Genomic DNA, 15,037 nt, shown 5'->3' on the forward strand with positions numbered 1-15,037 from the left:
TTTTCTGATTTATGAAATTCCCTGTTACACACCGGATCGATAAGATTAGAAATATGTCGGAAGATTTCTTCTACCTGGAAGGTTCTTTTCTCACGGTCCGCTTTGTTTAGTGCCTCCAAATAAAATATTTACCATTCGGAAGGAAGCAGCCACCTCGTCCTTGACGACGCCCCATCCCTCCCCGAACGAATTCTCTCTGTTCACGTCGGAATTGTTGTTCTCTTCGCGAAAGCAAATTCGACTCCGTTCGCGAAATTTATCATCCATAAAAACCGTCATTCATTTAACCACTTTCCAACCCAAACCGCACGTTTCTTGTATTCATGTCGCCGCAATGGATTTATAATTGATGGCGGCAGGGCCAGGTGGACGTTGCATGTGTTTGTTTCAAGACACGAGTTAGCAGCTGTCACAGGCACATGCCGCAACCTAAGATGCACCCAACCTCTTTTGAGACGTCGGTCAGCACCTTAGCATTCTTTTTACCTGGGGCTGGTCCACAAAGAAATGAGAGCTACGTCGCAACAAAGCATCGTCTATTATTTTTCCCTCTTCGCGCTTAAAATTACAGATCACCGTCTATTTTCGCCAATTTCATATCGATCTGGACGATCTTGATTTGTTGCTGTCGGTGTGGAATCGTCGAACGGGTCTAAGTGTCGCCGTAATTTTAGGTGAAACTGAAACGGATTTGTCAATTTAGGACAATATAAATAGACTCAAGAAAAACTCCAGGGATCTAGGTAAAAATATACCTAACATCGTTCAAGCTGCATTTGAAGCGACTTGCACAGTTTCTATTGTCCTTTTTCATCGTGTCGGTTGTCTAAATAAAAATTTGATCAAGAGTGCTTTGTTGCAAATGTCGCGTATGTCGTAGCTCATGAAACCTTGTACCTGTCACTGTTGTCAAGTTTAATCTCCAATTTGTTTTACACTTTGCGCTCTATTTTTATTTAAAAACGTTTTTGTTGATGTCCAAAATGGTTTATCAACTCAACAAAAGGCATTTGTGACATTGTATTTATTGTCGCAACGGTGACTGGTTTGTCACTTAGCTGAACGTAACATATTATGTCAGACATGCGTTCGTAATTTTTTTCAAAGCAATCTTGATTTTTACTCAGACACTCGGTAATTTCTACATTAGTCTTCACCCGACAAAATCATATTTCATCTATTTCTCTAGACTGTGCTGAAACATGTAGATTTGAACCTTTCGAAACCTTTGCACTTTTTGCAGATCTGTTGAGATTTGATTTGAAAAATCTCCCATTTTATTTGTCCGATCCACATTTCCCATTTCGGACTGTTCCATATTTCAGCCACAGATCTCTTATACTCGATTCGTTATTATTATTTCCACTTAAGGCACATTTTTGCTTTGACGTTTTTTTTTTTTCTTAAATTGGAGCTGAGGAAATTCGCCCCCTAATTAAATTATCAAAAACTTGTTTACGGAAAGTATGGAAAATAACATGAACAGTGAAAAACAGCCTCTTATTTTCCCCAATATTGATTGATGACCAGACCGAGTCATTATTCTTTCATTTCAACTAATAGGATTGAAGTATTAAATACAGTGTAGGGTTGTTTCACGGGTTTATTTATTGATTGTATAATAAGAAGCGTAAAGTCTTAGGGCAGTTATTAGTCCAGTTTACCTATTCCAATTTGAAAAATACAAACCAGGATAATTAGGTGAGTTCCTGGAACTTGCGGCGTCTTCCTCGCAGCCTCGATGAATTATTAAACGAGTCGGATTAATTGCAGCGTCAAACTTGGAAATTTCTTTTTGAATCGTCCGTCGATTTCTCATGTAATTTCGAGGTTCTCCTTTTTCACCGGGTCTCATTTTTTATTGTGAAACAACCTATATTCACACCGCCACCGTAGCCCATATGGTGGCCTGCATTTTGTAATCCCAGACAACCCACAATTTAATTTTACCAACGGCATTTTTTATGTTCATGTGCCATAAAATTCGGCATATGGGATACGGTCACGTATTGTTAACATAACGAATTCTATCAAACCGATTCGATTTGGTGTCAAGGGGTGGCCACGTTATTCGCATTTTTAATATTCCTCGGGAAGGTCTCCGGACGATCATTCGAAAAACTCCGAATTAAATCTTAATCGGCACTCGTAAACAAGACCATCGATTGCTTTACGCCCTCGTAAAGAACTCCCATCGATTGTCCATAAAGTCCGGAGGTTGTTGACTTGCAGAAGTCCCCGGGAGAAGTCCTCCGGTTCTGGGAAGAGCAGCTCTGCCGATATATTTTACAATAATTGGTATTTAAATGAATCCGTTTTGGTGGCGGGTCCGCATTAGCGGGCCGTCTGAAGAGAGTTCGGCAGCCGTCATAAAAAATAGCAGGTGTTGGCAGTCAACAGACTCACCTGGCGTTCGAGCAGACAGACGCGCCCGAGGTGAACCCCACGTCGTCCGTGGAGCGCCCTGTTTGCGTCGAAAAAATCATTCGGAAAAAGTGGAACGGCGCCGCAATCAAAACGACATTAGCTTTAAATCCGGACAGCCATTTCCCAATTACGCCGCCATCGAACTTGGCGGTGTTCGTATGCTCCTTTTTAATCGACGTGGCTCTCGTCCGTCGCAACTTTGTCTTTTCCGCTCGGAAAATGGAGCGCAAAAGGTGAAACGAATTCGTCGCGGCAAGGCGAAAAGGTATCAGGTGTAGCAGCCGAGAATAATTAATTAAGGAAGGAAATTGAGTCCCAGCTGCTTACACACACTTACATAATATGTAGTTCGAAAGAGTTTTACGCTTTTTTGACGTTTTCACGTCAACTCGAAATGGCGCCGAAAACCGCAACGGGGACATTCTTTTTCCAAAAATTCGCAAGAAACGACGATTTTGTGGCATCAGACTCTTGCGCCACAACCGCACCGGGAGCACACCAAACAAGTCTCAAGAAATACAATTTGATACCGAGGCATGCACCTGTCAATGTTGCAGGTGCCAGTTCTGTCGACCTTGTTAACGTAATTTTTTTAATGGTCGAAAAAACAAATTTATACTAATCGAAAACACAATTTTTATTTATCGAATCCGATTCATTTCCATCTATCATTTATTATTGAAGAATGTTTGGACAGATCCGGATCAGTCCCGGTTGACACTGTTGACTCACATTTTAATATTTCATGTTGAATATTTTATGTTTCTGGTTGTGAACGACGGAGGAAATTATTCACGACGAACGCAAATTATTTCGTTAAAAAGAGAACATGCAGGAGTTGTGTCGATTTTTCGTGACGGTGGCGAATTCAAAAAGGAAGATCGGAGAGTGATCAATCACCTGGTTAATTAAAAGGGGCCACTTTACGACGGAATAAAATAAATAATGTTGTTTCGAGGTACACTTAAGAAACAAATTTACAGTTTCACAGATTTGGTGAGCAGGTGAAGGGAGCCGGTGATGGAAACCGGTGCCATCGTGGTAGAGCAGCCGGTGGTAGGAACAGCTGATACCTTCCCAACTGATCCCAATACAAATCATCAGCTGCAGTTTTTTACCTCGGCCGAAATTTCACAGATTGAAAGACGAAACGAGACGAGATTTAAAGGTGCCGCAGATAAAAAAGGCACTTTAGATGATTTTAATTAGCAATAAAAACGGAGAGGTTTAAATCAAAGCAAAGATGAAATTTAAAGCACAGGTCGGATGGGGTAGCGCGATATCTTAATCTTTATTGGCGCATTATTTTTTTACCGTTTTGGGAGGGAACAACGAGAGAGCGTCGCTTTTGTGGCACTTTTGTACATCTGGGTACAATTAAGCGACGTTCCATAAAATATGTTAATTAGCGTTGTGAAATATGTTGAATGTGTTCATCAAAGGTTTCCAAGATAAGAGAGGGCAGGTGTTTCGAATAATTCACGGTCAAGTGTTTCCCAACATGTGGTGGCAAAAATTCAAAAATTATTTTTCAGTTGGTGTCAATCATGTTGAGTGCAATGGTGCATCTGATAGATTAGAATGTTGTTTTATTTTCATATTTTTTCTCAGTCGGACACATTCATATTTAATTAGGGACATTCAATATTGACAAGCCGATAATATCATCAAAGCATATTAAATGGGGAAAACGTACATAAAAAGGGACAATAACCCTAAGTAGGGTGAGTCAACAAACAAGAGTACCCACGACAGGGAAGTTAATGTCGTGCGCAGACCTTGCTATATGGAATCTAATAGAAGGATATGGAAATTACTCCCTTGATAGGTGCCATAACTAGGAGTCCATTCCCACGATTGGAACCTAAGCAAACTGATCCTAAACCCGAACTGTTTTCACGGTAACGAGCAAACGAGACGTTTTACATTCGCTGAAAACGCTGAAATCTCTACGAGTTTCGCCTGGATTGTCAACAAACCCGGGGTTATCGAGGGACACGAGAGGTGCAGCCGAGACGAGTCATTAGCTGTGTTTTTCTTGGCTTTATTGGCCGCTGCAGAATTTCTCGGTCCCCAGCGATCAGACATAAACATTTTATTTTGACCCGTTCGTAAATTTTATATGGGGACTTTTCAAAATTTTATTCCGGCGATATCAATCGGTATTTTGTAGATTGCGTTGAACAGGACGGAATTGAGTCGTTGCCAAAAAACCGAAAGTTCTGCCAAAATCGATGCATTACGGTTGATTCAAGTGTAATCCGTTTAAATGTAAATTCGCAGAAATGACAAGAAAATTTAAATTATTATGTAACTTTTTGTGCCAGTCTTGCTTGTCCTCGCTCCATTCTTTACGAAAATTGGCAGGAATGCGGAGTTTTATGCAGCGGACACGAATCCGTAAAGGCAATTTAAACACAATTCATTTTATTGGAAAAAATATCTGCGCCACGAACGTAACCTCACTTATTCTTTTATTATTTTTAAACAATCCATTTTCAAGTACACGTTTCTTGTTCTTAAAAAAATTGGCACAAAATTAAATTCACTTTAAATTAAGGTTGTAAATGAGTGTCGCTAAACATTTTCAATTTTAGTCATTACCACCAATCGCTAAAAAATATAACTTTGTTTACGAATGCCACGGAAGCAAATAATTGCTTTGGTGTCTTAGATGTTGTCGGGTCTAGTCTAGTCTAGAGAAAATGTTTGAAGACAATCCAATAGCCAGACTTTGAAGAAACTCTTCGGTACCTCCTCGAAGGTCGCCAAAAAGCTGGTGTCTTATTGTTTTACGGTTGGCAATATCAGCGCCATTTTTCCGCAACCGTCATTATTTCAATAATTCGTTGAATTTTTTTTTAAGTGTGAGTTTCGTCCCTATTTTACCGCCAAATTTATATTTACTTCCTTGTTACTTTCCAAGAATTTAGTATGTAAAAAATACTTGTTTTACTGTTCCACAAGCACATGCTTGAGTATTGTTGAGGAAATAAGGTTAGGTTTGTATCTTTAAATCATTTTTCTTTGATAAAATGTGTTCTCGGTCGGTTTTCGTTTACTGATTTGTAATCACCGCACAAAATAAGATGTTTTTGCAAATTTTTGTGAAAATTTGAGCTTGAACGCTGAACTACAATGAAACTACGATTCAAGTTTCCACGATTAGTTTCGTGATTAGAAACCTGACGGAAAATTATTTCAATCTATTTCTGTCATGTTGTCGACGTGTTTTTGCTCCATCAACATGAATCAAATGTTTTTGTTGAACAGAAACTAAATGAATTTTTTATGATAGATACGTTAGAAGATAAGAAAAATTGTACGCAGCTGGACTTGTTGTACCTCAAATGTATTGTATTTCTTAAACTAGTTCCTGTTAAATCTTAACAAAAACAGGAATCAACATGTTTTCCGTTTTCCCGAGGGCGCAAACGTGATTTACTTTGGAGTATGCGAGTACCAAAAGCGAGACCCTTTCGACACAAGTAGTGTCAAGTTTTCCTTCCAACGAACAGATCCCATTTCAATAGTGGAAACCGACCTGAACAAGTGCATAATGCGTACTTCCATTTGGTAACAACAATATATGAGAATGACATTACCATATCCTACAAATTAGCCTCTCAGACTACCTTGAACTGCCGTCTGGAAGAGGGTGAACATGAGACTGTGAGCGTGGTACCTGACAGTTGGCAAAATCGTCCTCTCCTCCCGTACCACTCACATTCGAATTTGTCCCTCGAAAACTAGTCCGACATGTGAACCTTTTATATTATCGAAGAATGAGGACCGGTATTTCTTTTTGATTTGAATCGGGAACAACAGACCTCGACGAGACTACCCAAGGCCTGGGGTAAACCAACTTCACCTTTACTTTATCCCACAATTAAAAAAACCTTTCCCACAAGCGTCGAGGGTACCTAAGTCGCGTTTATTTATTTAAATATCGCTTTTACTCGCAGGAGTAGGACCCACCTACGTGCGTTCCCACCGGCCGAATCCCCCGAATATTTTTTTAATGAATGAATAATTCAATTTGTGCTAAATTATACGGAAGAATTAATGGCCAAAAGGCCACATAGAAATTACACGAAACCCACGCGCTTAAAAATAGGTTTTCGGGTGAGTACAGGGTAATGGGAATAGGTGGGCTCGTGCAGATTGATCAGCAGGTTTGTTCTTTAAAAATAAACTCGGCATCAATTTTTTTTAGAATTTCTCGTCGGCCACCTGGCCGTAATTAACTTTCATTTTTCTTAATTAACCCAATTTGTTGTTGTGTATTTTTTTGGGGAGGTGGGATAGAACAAAAAGTGTACCGACTACGTTTTTATTTTAATTAGGAGTGCGGCGAAAACAAAAAGGAAGGACCGTCGTAAAAAGGATAATAAAGGACGCCAGCAGTTGTGTTCACGACCACGTTAGAGAAACCGTTGCAACATTGATCAAAGTGGAAATCGAGTACGGCACGGATGCTGGGGTAAAACATGCTGGTCACCCTCGAGCCCGAGGCAAAAACCCGCAATAATTAATTAGTAAAAATAAATAACGCTGCCGACAAAGATTTCTGCAAAACAATGCGCTCCTTGTTTTCACGCCACCGGATAAAATTGGAATTATTCCGTGATTAATCGTGGACGAAGACGAAGAATAATAAAGAAAAAAACAGATGCACAACATAAAAAGTAAAAAGACAGTGGCAATAAAAAACGAAATGAAATATTGAGGGTTGAGGGAAGTCGTGAAAAAATAAGGACGAGCAAATTTGGGTTTGCACTCGGAAGGGAATTTCTCCACAGAAAGAGTATAATTGTGAAAAGTGTCTTTGTGTGGAAAACAAATTCAAAAGAAGGTCGAGATTTACGGTTGCACTTTTCCGATAAAAATTTGAACGAATCGAAGTGCACTAGTTGGCATTTGTTCGAACAGTTTCCTTGTAGTCTTTTGTGTATTCTGGCCTCGTGAACCGTCAAAACTGAAAGAAATCAAGCTGAAACGTTCCCGTTTCAGCATTTTTGTTATCTTAAACGCTCTGTTTCAGTGATTTCTTCGCTGTTTCGCATCCAATCTGATTTCTCTCACTTTGAGGGAAAATTGCAAAACACCGAGAACTAAATATCGTTTGAACATGTTCCCCGATAAGATCGAAACGAGGACCGAAAGCGATCGGTTCGATGCCAGAAGTTTTGATTGAATCTCGCCGGACCGAAGCTGCAGCTACATAATTCACATATGCAAAAGCCATTTGGAAACGTCCGAGTATAGCAGTGCAGGATTTATGCGGTGCAGCGCGGACGTATCAAATGCATAAATATTGCAGAGTTGATGCACCGGCGGAATCAATATGGCACTTGTTAAAAATTCAGGAGGAGTGTTTCGATCAATTCGGGATTTTTGGCGAGAGTCGTTGATCCAGATGCGCAAGGCGGATAATAATCTGAATTAGGTGGAGAAAATTGGCAATTAATTATGAGAATCGATGAGGGTGTGAGAGAGGAAAAATGGTGGATGCGCCGGAATATTCCACCCGGTCTACCTGTTCTTCAATCATCTCTCCTGTAGGAAGACGTCATCTACATGGCATAAATTCAATTTAAACGTGAAGGCCAAGTTGCCATTTACTTCCAAGCGATTTACCCTACAGTGTTCGAGACTGAGACCGCGTCGTTGTCGCCTTCCGCAGTATGCTTTAAATTCCAGATCACGGTCATTTCGAATAATAAAAGCTTTTAGTGGGTCTAGATTTCAGACTTCTCGCCCAATTTTATTATCGTTAAAAGCCACAATCTCCCTATTTATATTTAATAACTGCTCATTTCGAGCGTGGCCAACATCGCCGACAGCTCGATCTATGCAAAACGTCAAACATTAGTCGGACGTGAAACACCACCAGATCCAGGTAGTATCGAAAATTCCCCTCGTGTTACAATTGATCACTCGGAAAACTCATTTTTTAGGCAGGTTCATACTATTTCCCGAAAGTGCCAGCGCTCCCCGCAATCGTTCCCGTCGAACTGTCGGGTTGCCTCGACCAACAGACGTCCACACTTTGCCTGGACGACAGGAGGGAACGCGTGGCCATGGAAACCCTCCTTCAGCTTCACCGTCATCTGTTGTATCCTGGTTCGCTTTATCATCCTTTCCAATGAGCTTTTCGTCCTGCTGGACGCACAAACTTGCACATTCCTTCCCATTACTCGCTCGTGCTTTGTGCGAAATTCGTTTATTCTGATAGCCATTTATGTGTTTAATGTGGTATGTAAATTGTGGAAGATGCGTTTATGGTCGTTTTTGTTTTGCGAACAATTTATGCGACCGACGGATTCGAAACGGCACATGTTTTAATTGGGACTTGTTTTTCCTAACTCGAAACGTTTCCCATTTCTGGATTTCTCTCTTCTCTTCCGCTCTAGCTTGCTCTCCTTATTTTGTAATTCGAAACGAATCCATTGTTTTTGTTTCTTCCTTTACTCGTCTCTATTCAACGAAACCTATTTTGACTGTTTTGACAACAAAATTCGATCAGCTACAGCTACTTTTTGGTAACTTCAACCATGCAATAAATCATTCAACATCCTTTGCTAGATCTGATGAGAAGAAAATATGATTCTCAATCTGTAAAGTTTAAGTCTAAATACCTCACCTTGTGATTTATGCTTCGTGTTCTTTCCTTTCTGAAGACGCATCAAAAGATTTTGAAAATGAAGAAATCACCACAAACCTTTTTTTGACGATTTTGACTCTTTTAATGATATTTAAATGGTCATTATTTGTCTGTTCAACATTTCTGTAAAAAACAAAACAGAAATTTTTGATTCGTGGCGACAGCAAAAGTCTATGGTGAAAACTATGATATTATTTTATCCGAGTTAACTGTCCAAATAAGAACTTTTTGTTTTTTTTAAATTCATTTTTAATTGTTGGTAAAAATGTATTGCGGATATTGACGGGATTATTTTGTATTAAATATTATCAACACAATTTTTGGATGTCTTGCAACCGTTTTTCAGATTATTTTGGATATTAATTTGTCTTTCATTTTCACAAGAATCTTTTAAAATCCTCGAAAAGAAAATATGAGAAGACACTGAAAGCTGTTCAGCTAATAGAGTTTCTGAAATAGAAAGAAAATAAATCAAAACCTGACAAATCTGTATCTAATTTGACCCATGGGGATGAAAATGATAGTTTAATCCGGGAACCTGTAGGAAGAGCGATGTGACAAAGTGAAAGCTGGACATAATACTGTTAGTCCAAACGTTTATCAGAAAATTTCTAGAAGAACGTGATTAGTAATTACATTTGAGCGATTTTCTCTCTTTCTGTTAAACGAGGTGCTCCGTAATTGTAATTGTACAAGACTTGATTGTGTTATTATTTGTGAATAAACGACATTATTAACCGCAATATTCTCTCGCATAATAAACACAAAAGCTCCACCGCCTGAAGTACAGCCCCTCAAATTACACTAAATTGTAATTTTAAGCTAAATTAAACAGTAAGTAGCAATGTCTTCTAGGCACACAAGAAATTACTCATAAACGTCAGGGAGCTCCCTTTCCTTCCCGTCGCCCGTCAGACCTCGTCTGGTCTCACATTCGTCCTTCCCGGGACGGTTTTTTTTTTGTCGAGACCAGCGACGGAAGCACCCTCCAAGGTCAAAAATCCAGTCAGCAACCTCTCCTCACCCAGGCGAGCTTTAATCGAAACATCGATATGAAAACGCTCCGGAGTGTTGTGTTTGATTAGAATAGGAATAGAGGGGCAACGACAGCAGTAGACAGAACCACCCCATTGCAAAGCCACCCCCGGCCAGAACAGCCCCAGACCGAGCAACCCCAGAGCAAACCCGGCTGCAGCGTCGTCATGGGAACCGTTCCCCTGCTGCAACACGGCGAGACTTTTCATTAAACTGTTGTCTGAATTATACGTTGGAAAAGTGCCATTTAAAGCAAGCCGTCTGCGATGCCCGCAGATCTGTTTGCGTACACCTCTGGACGCGAAATTTACACCCCCGGATGGGGGGGAGGGGTGATTTTTCGCTGCGAATCTAGCAGTTTCTTTGATTTAACACGAGACAACGGCCGGGGTGTGGTTGCGACGAGTTTTGCAAACTTCATGAGACGGACAGGGGTTGGGGTGGTATTATTTTTTTATTAAGTCGTGGGATTGGCAACCTGAGGGAAATTCAGATTTTTATTCGGCCGGGAGGGTGGATTTCCTATTTTTTCATTTGTTAGTTTTGCCCCATCCAATTTCGGCAACATGTTCGACAAAGTCTCGTTTATTATTATTTTGCATACTGTGACAAAACGGTGCTCGATGGGTAAGGAGGAGGAGGATTGTAATGTGCATTACAATCATGTGAAATGTCCTAATTTAGTAATAGATAATAGATGAAATGCATCATTGCACTGAAATGGGAAAGGCGCAGCTGTCAGCAGTCAATGACCGTTTCGGAGCGTTCGTGACGTATTTTTCTTCCCTTCAGTGATTAGATTGTCAATAACAAATTCAAGAGCAATTGGTAAGCACGAGAACGCACACCGTGAATATGCAATTGGCCAAATTCAACGCAGAAACATCATAACCTCGCCAGTAATAGTGTCGGAGGGTGTATCCGGACGAAACCGGAGGGATTTTTTTTCGTGCGGTTCGTTCTTCCGGGTCCCATGACGGTCTTATACGAGGATTTGAGACCGGTTTTCCCTCATAAATTCGGAAAGTGGGGAAGTTTACGTTCAAAGGGCTGATAATTTCAGGTTTGGAATTTCAGGCGAAATATTAATAAAAAGAAGCAAATTGGTTTGCGTCCTCCCTAATCCACCCAATTTCCCCAGTCGAATGTCTGGAGAGCTCTACTACCCTGGCAAAATAAATAATACGTGTTTCGAAATTTCGAACGCATTATGTTAAATGGAATTTTAAATAGGGATAATGAAGTGAAAATAAAACGATGGGTAGAGTTACGACGGAAAATTGCAGACGAGTGGAAATGGATACCGAGAACATGCAAAGAGAGAAAAGTGAGGGGGAGAGACTGAATTAGCACAGAATCGCATTTCGAAAGTCGATGACGATACGAGAAGGAGACAAACATCAAGGTGTTTCTGGTTCTCGTCGTGAAGGTGCTCTCCAGACTTGTACAAATTAAAGTCGCAAGAATGACAAATTTTGCGACTGAATGGTGCATTAAATACGGCAGTAACTTTTAATAAGCAGCTCTTTGAATGCATATTACGTTTAATTATTTATTTTATTGGACGAATTAGTTCGTTTTACGACAGAATTTAATAATCGTTCAGAACGAATGTATTTTACTTGTCATGGTTATACCTTCAAACATCACCTGCCCTTCCAACTGACTAATCTGATTTTGTATAATATTACAATAAATTACGTCAGCCTTGTATAAAAGGGTCGCGGGCACGTGCCCTGCTCCCTCCCCTTACAAAGGGTCGCTATAAAATATTCTTTCTACCTTCCTTAAATCACATTCTTAGAGCGAATGTTTGCTTAAAGATAAAAAGTGAATTAACCGAGAAAATAACGAGAGATTTACGAAGGAAAATGCTGCAGAGTAGATTGACCTTGTTGGAGAGTCTTTTTTTTGATGAATATTCGACAAACTTAATTAAACCATGTTTGGTTTGCGAAGGGACCTCAAAAATCAAGACCAGGCTTTGTGTTGGTTTTATCTTTTATTGACTCTGCGAGTGGTAGGATTTCTTTGTAGAAATATTCCAATTTATCGTCAAAGTAAATAAAAAATCACTGTGTGATTTTATTCAGTGGCGTGTTAGCGCTCTGTTAACATTTTATTATTTCCGCCATTTCGCGTAATATGTTACATATTTGTGTAAAAATTCAAATCGTATTCGGCGTAATACAAAATAGAGAAATACGACTTGTAAAAACCAAGGTCATCCGTAAACGTTCTTCGAGTCGGTATTTTTGTTCCTTCTTCAGCTCGGTCGATAACCGTTTGACGCAGTGCACTGTACGGCGCTCCAACAATTCCACGTTTCGACGGCGCTTTTTCAATTTCTTAAATATAGATTACTGGCACCTCTGTGATGACGAAATATAAATTGTATCTGACGAAAAACGAATCGTTAAGCTTTCACACTTAGGAATAAAACAGTAACAGCCGGCAGCGGCCATTCATATCGCGCAGTTTGCGATTCGCGGTGGCAGATGGAGCCAGCGAAGCCGTCGAGTGCCACTTGCGTACAAGCGAACAGTGAACTTGGTGACCGTTCGCAATGGAGATGATCGAGACGAGCAAAGGCAAACCGGCGGCCATTTTTAACGGATTTCAGTATCGAAGGCATCGAATAAACAAAGAGGGGATACAGACGTGGTTGTGCGCTAAAGAGAAGGTGGAGAAGTGTCGAGGTTCGATGAAAACCAAGAACGACGTGATTCTGATAGTGACGAATCATACGTGCAAAAGTGATGTCACCGCCATCGAGCTGAGGAAGCGTCTGGTCAAGGCGAAGAAGCGACTGCTCGAAGAAGACGCTCCCTTGGCTAAGATTTACGAGGAGGAGATCGGGTCGCTCGTGTCGGGTGAGTTCGCCTGGAAAGTACCGGGGTTTTCGTCGGTGAAGAGTGTCTTCAACAGGCTCAGGCTGAAGAAGAGAAGAGCACATAAAGATAAGGTACAAGAAAATTGGTCCAAGTGTAAAAGTAGCACCAAAAATGTGTAATGGCGATTAAGAGAATTTTTGATGCTACCGTGGCTATCACACGGAGTACACTTTGTTTGTATTTGTCGTAGAATTTGGTCGTTCCTGCGGCAGAAAATCCGAGTTCTTCTCGTCAAAGAGAATCGTCGCTAAGTCGAGAGAGGTAAAATTGTGTAAACGGTTTTGAATTTTTATCATTCATGTAACTTGGGAAAAGACCCCTTTGTATACGTAATTCTTTAAAAATCTCTGAGCAAAAACCACAGGAGTGAAATTAACAAAAACTTGTTCTCATTAAAACGCCATCACTGTCTGAACAGTGTCATATCCCATTATTAAATTAAATTTTATGCAGTGTCGAACAAAAGCTTAAGAGTCTTATAAAAAAATTAACAGGACACTTCACGTTATGACAGGACTGGTATTATACTCTCGCTTTTTTAGAATAATTAATGTTCCTCTTGCTGTGTGGTTAGCATAATCGTTACTGGAATTTTCCCTCGACTCAGTAGAACTAGATGAATTTTTTGATTAGGGGATGCTGAAAGTGTTGTATTGATTGTAGAACCGGACATTCAGTAAATATAAAGGAAGAGTTTATAGAACCGGAGGAAATTCAATTACTCGACATAAATGAAGGGTACTTACCGTTCGAGGAAAAACACGAGTCGCACAGTCCTCAAGAAGATCCGTTGATGTCCCAAGATCTGGTGGCGATAGAAAATGAGATTTACGAACAAATTACCAACAACGACCAACTAGACAGAACAGACAGAAATGTGATAAACGAGATAGATTCATCCTTCAAGCCGGATTTGGACGAAGTCGATCAAATGTTCTTGAACTACGCCAGACGATTCAGAGCACTTTCGAGCAAAAAGCAGCTCATTTTGAGGAACAAAGTGTGGCAGATGATGGCGCAGTTCGAATTGGAAGAGATCGAAGAGCGAAAAAATATTTCCAAAACAGAAGATAAGAAGTGATGCGATGAAGATAAGATTAACTATTTGTTTCCAATAAAAGTCTCGTTTTACGATGTGTTTTTTTGTCCTTTTTGACACATTTCCTTATCTTTTTTTTTAATATGTCGATGACTTTTATCCTTGTCTCATGGGCACTTCCGCGTTAACGATTTTGAGTCTACTTGAAATGGACTAAACCCAACACTCGTGTAGGACTTTCGGAAATAAAAAAGAAAGTTTATGAGTGTCGAGCGGGGAAACTCCTGCAGGAAGTTGAAATAAATTTCTGCGGCGGTAAAGTCGTAAGACAGAGGCGATTCGGTGGTATTTTAATTTTTGACGGAAGCTGTGACATTACGGCCTGAAATGAGACAAAGACGGAATACAAATACATTTTTATTATCATAATTATATATTTCACTAGATATAATATACCTATAATGTATTGTTTACGGGTGTTTGATAAAATAAATTAAGTAATATAATGGTATAGCAACATTTATTATATGTATTTAGTATGTAGAAAGATAATATTAAGTAGAGAATATATATTTCCGAAAAACGTGTACTCGTACAAAATACTGACTGCATATAACATGTATATGTTTATGCTACGTATATTTATCAATAGTTATTAAAATATATATGGGGAGGTTATAACATGATCAGGAAACATTCTTACATTCACTTTTTAATTCTTATTGACATCCTCACAATTAACAACCAATTTGACGTCGAAGCGTTCCCGAGCCATCCCCGGCGGAGAGATCGCCTCCCAACCATGTCGGACACGTTCGGAACCACCTGGACGCATATACAACTCATGGGAATACACACCATGAACACTCACATATAAAATATTTCACATCGAGAACACGTTCAGTGGAACTCTGAATATTGTTCAAAAATAATTAATAAAAAATATCTCCTGCAAAAATATGAATTTTTAGTATA

General features: G+C 39.8%; 1 protein-coding gene across 1 annotated transcript; it reads left to right on the forward strand.

Moving 5' to 3' along the window:
• The first annotated feature begins 12,242 nt into the window (after window positions 1–12,242).
• Window positions 12,243–15,037, forward strand: LOC138134596 (uncharacterized). The gene is made up of 3 exons (XM_069052950.1): window positions 12,243–13,094; window positions 13,214–13,284; window positions 13,687–15,037. The coding sequence occupies exons 1-3, from the start codon at window positions 12,696–12,698 to the stop codon at window positions 14,102–14,104; spliced, it is 888 nt and encodes a 295-aa protein (XP_068909051.1). The 5' UTR covers window positions 12,243–12,695; the 3' UTR covers window positions 14,105–15,037.

The sequence above is a fragment of the Tenebrio molitor genome, chromosome 7 (assembly GCF_963966145.1).
Source record: "Tenebrio molitor chromosome 7, icTenMoli1.1, whole genome shotgun sequence".
Classification (NCBI taxonomy): Eukaryota; Metazoa; Arthropoda; class Insecta; order Coleoptera; family Tenebrionidae; genus Tenebrio; species Tenebrio molitor.

Excerpts from the sequence above, each read along its gene's own strand:
- LOC138134596 (XM_069052950.1), top strand. The coding sequence starts at position 12,696 with ATGGAGATGATCGAGACGAGCAAAGGCAAACCGGCGGCCATTTTTAAC. Across the intron at positions 13,095-13,213 it reads GAAGAGCACATAAAGATAAG|AATTTGGTCGTTCCTGCGGC; the intron begins GTACAAGAAAAT and ends TATTTGTCGTAG. Across the intron at positions 13,285-13,686 it reads TCGTCGCTAAGTCGAGAGAG|AACCGGACATTCAGTAAATA; the intron begins GTAAAATTGTGT and ends TATTGATTGTAG.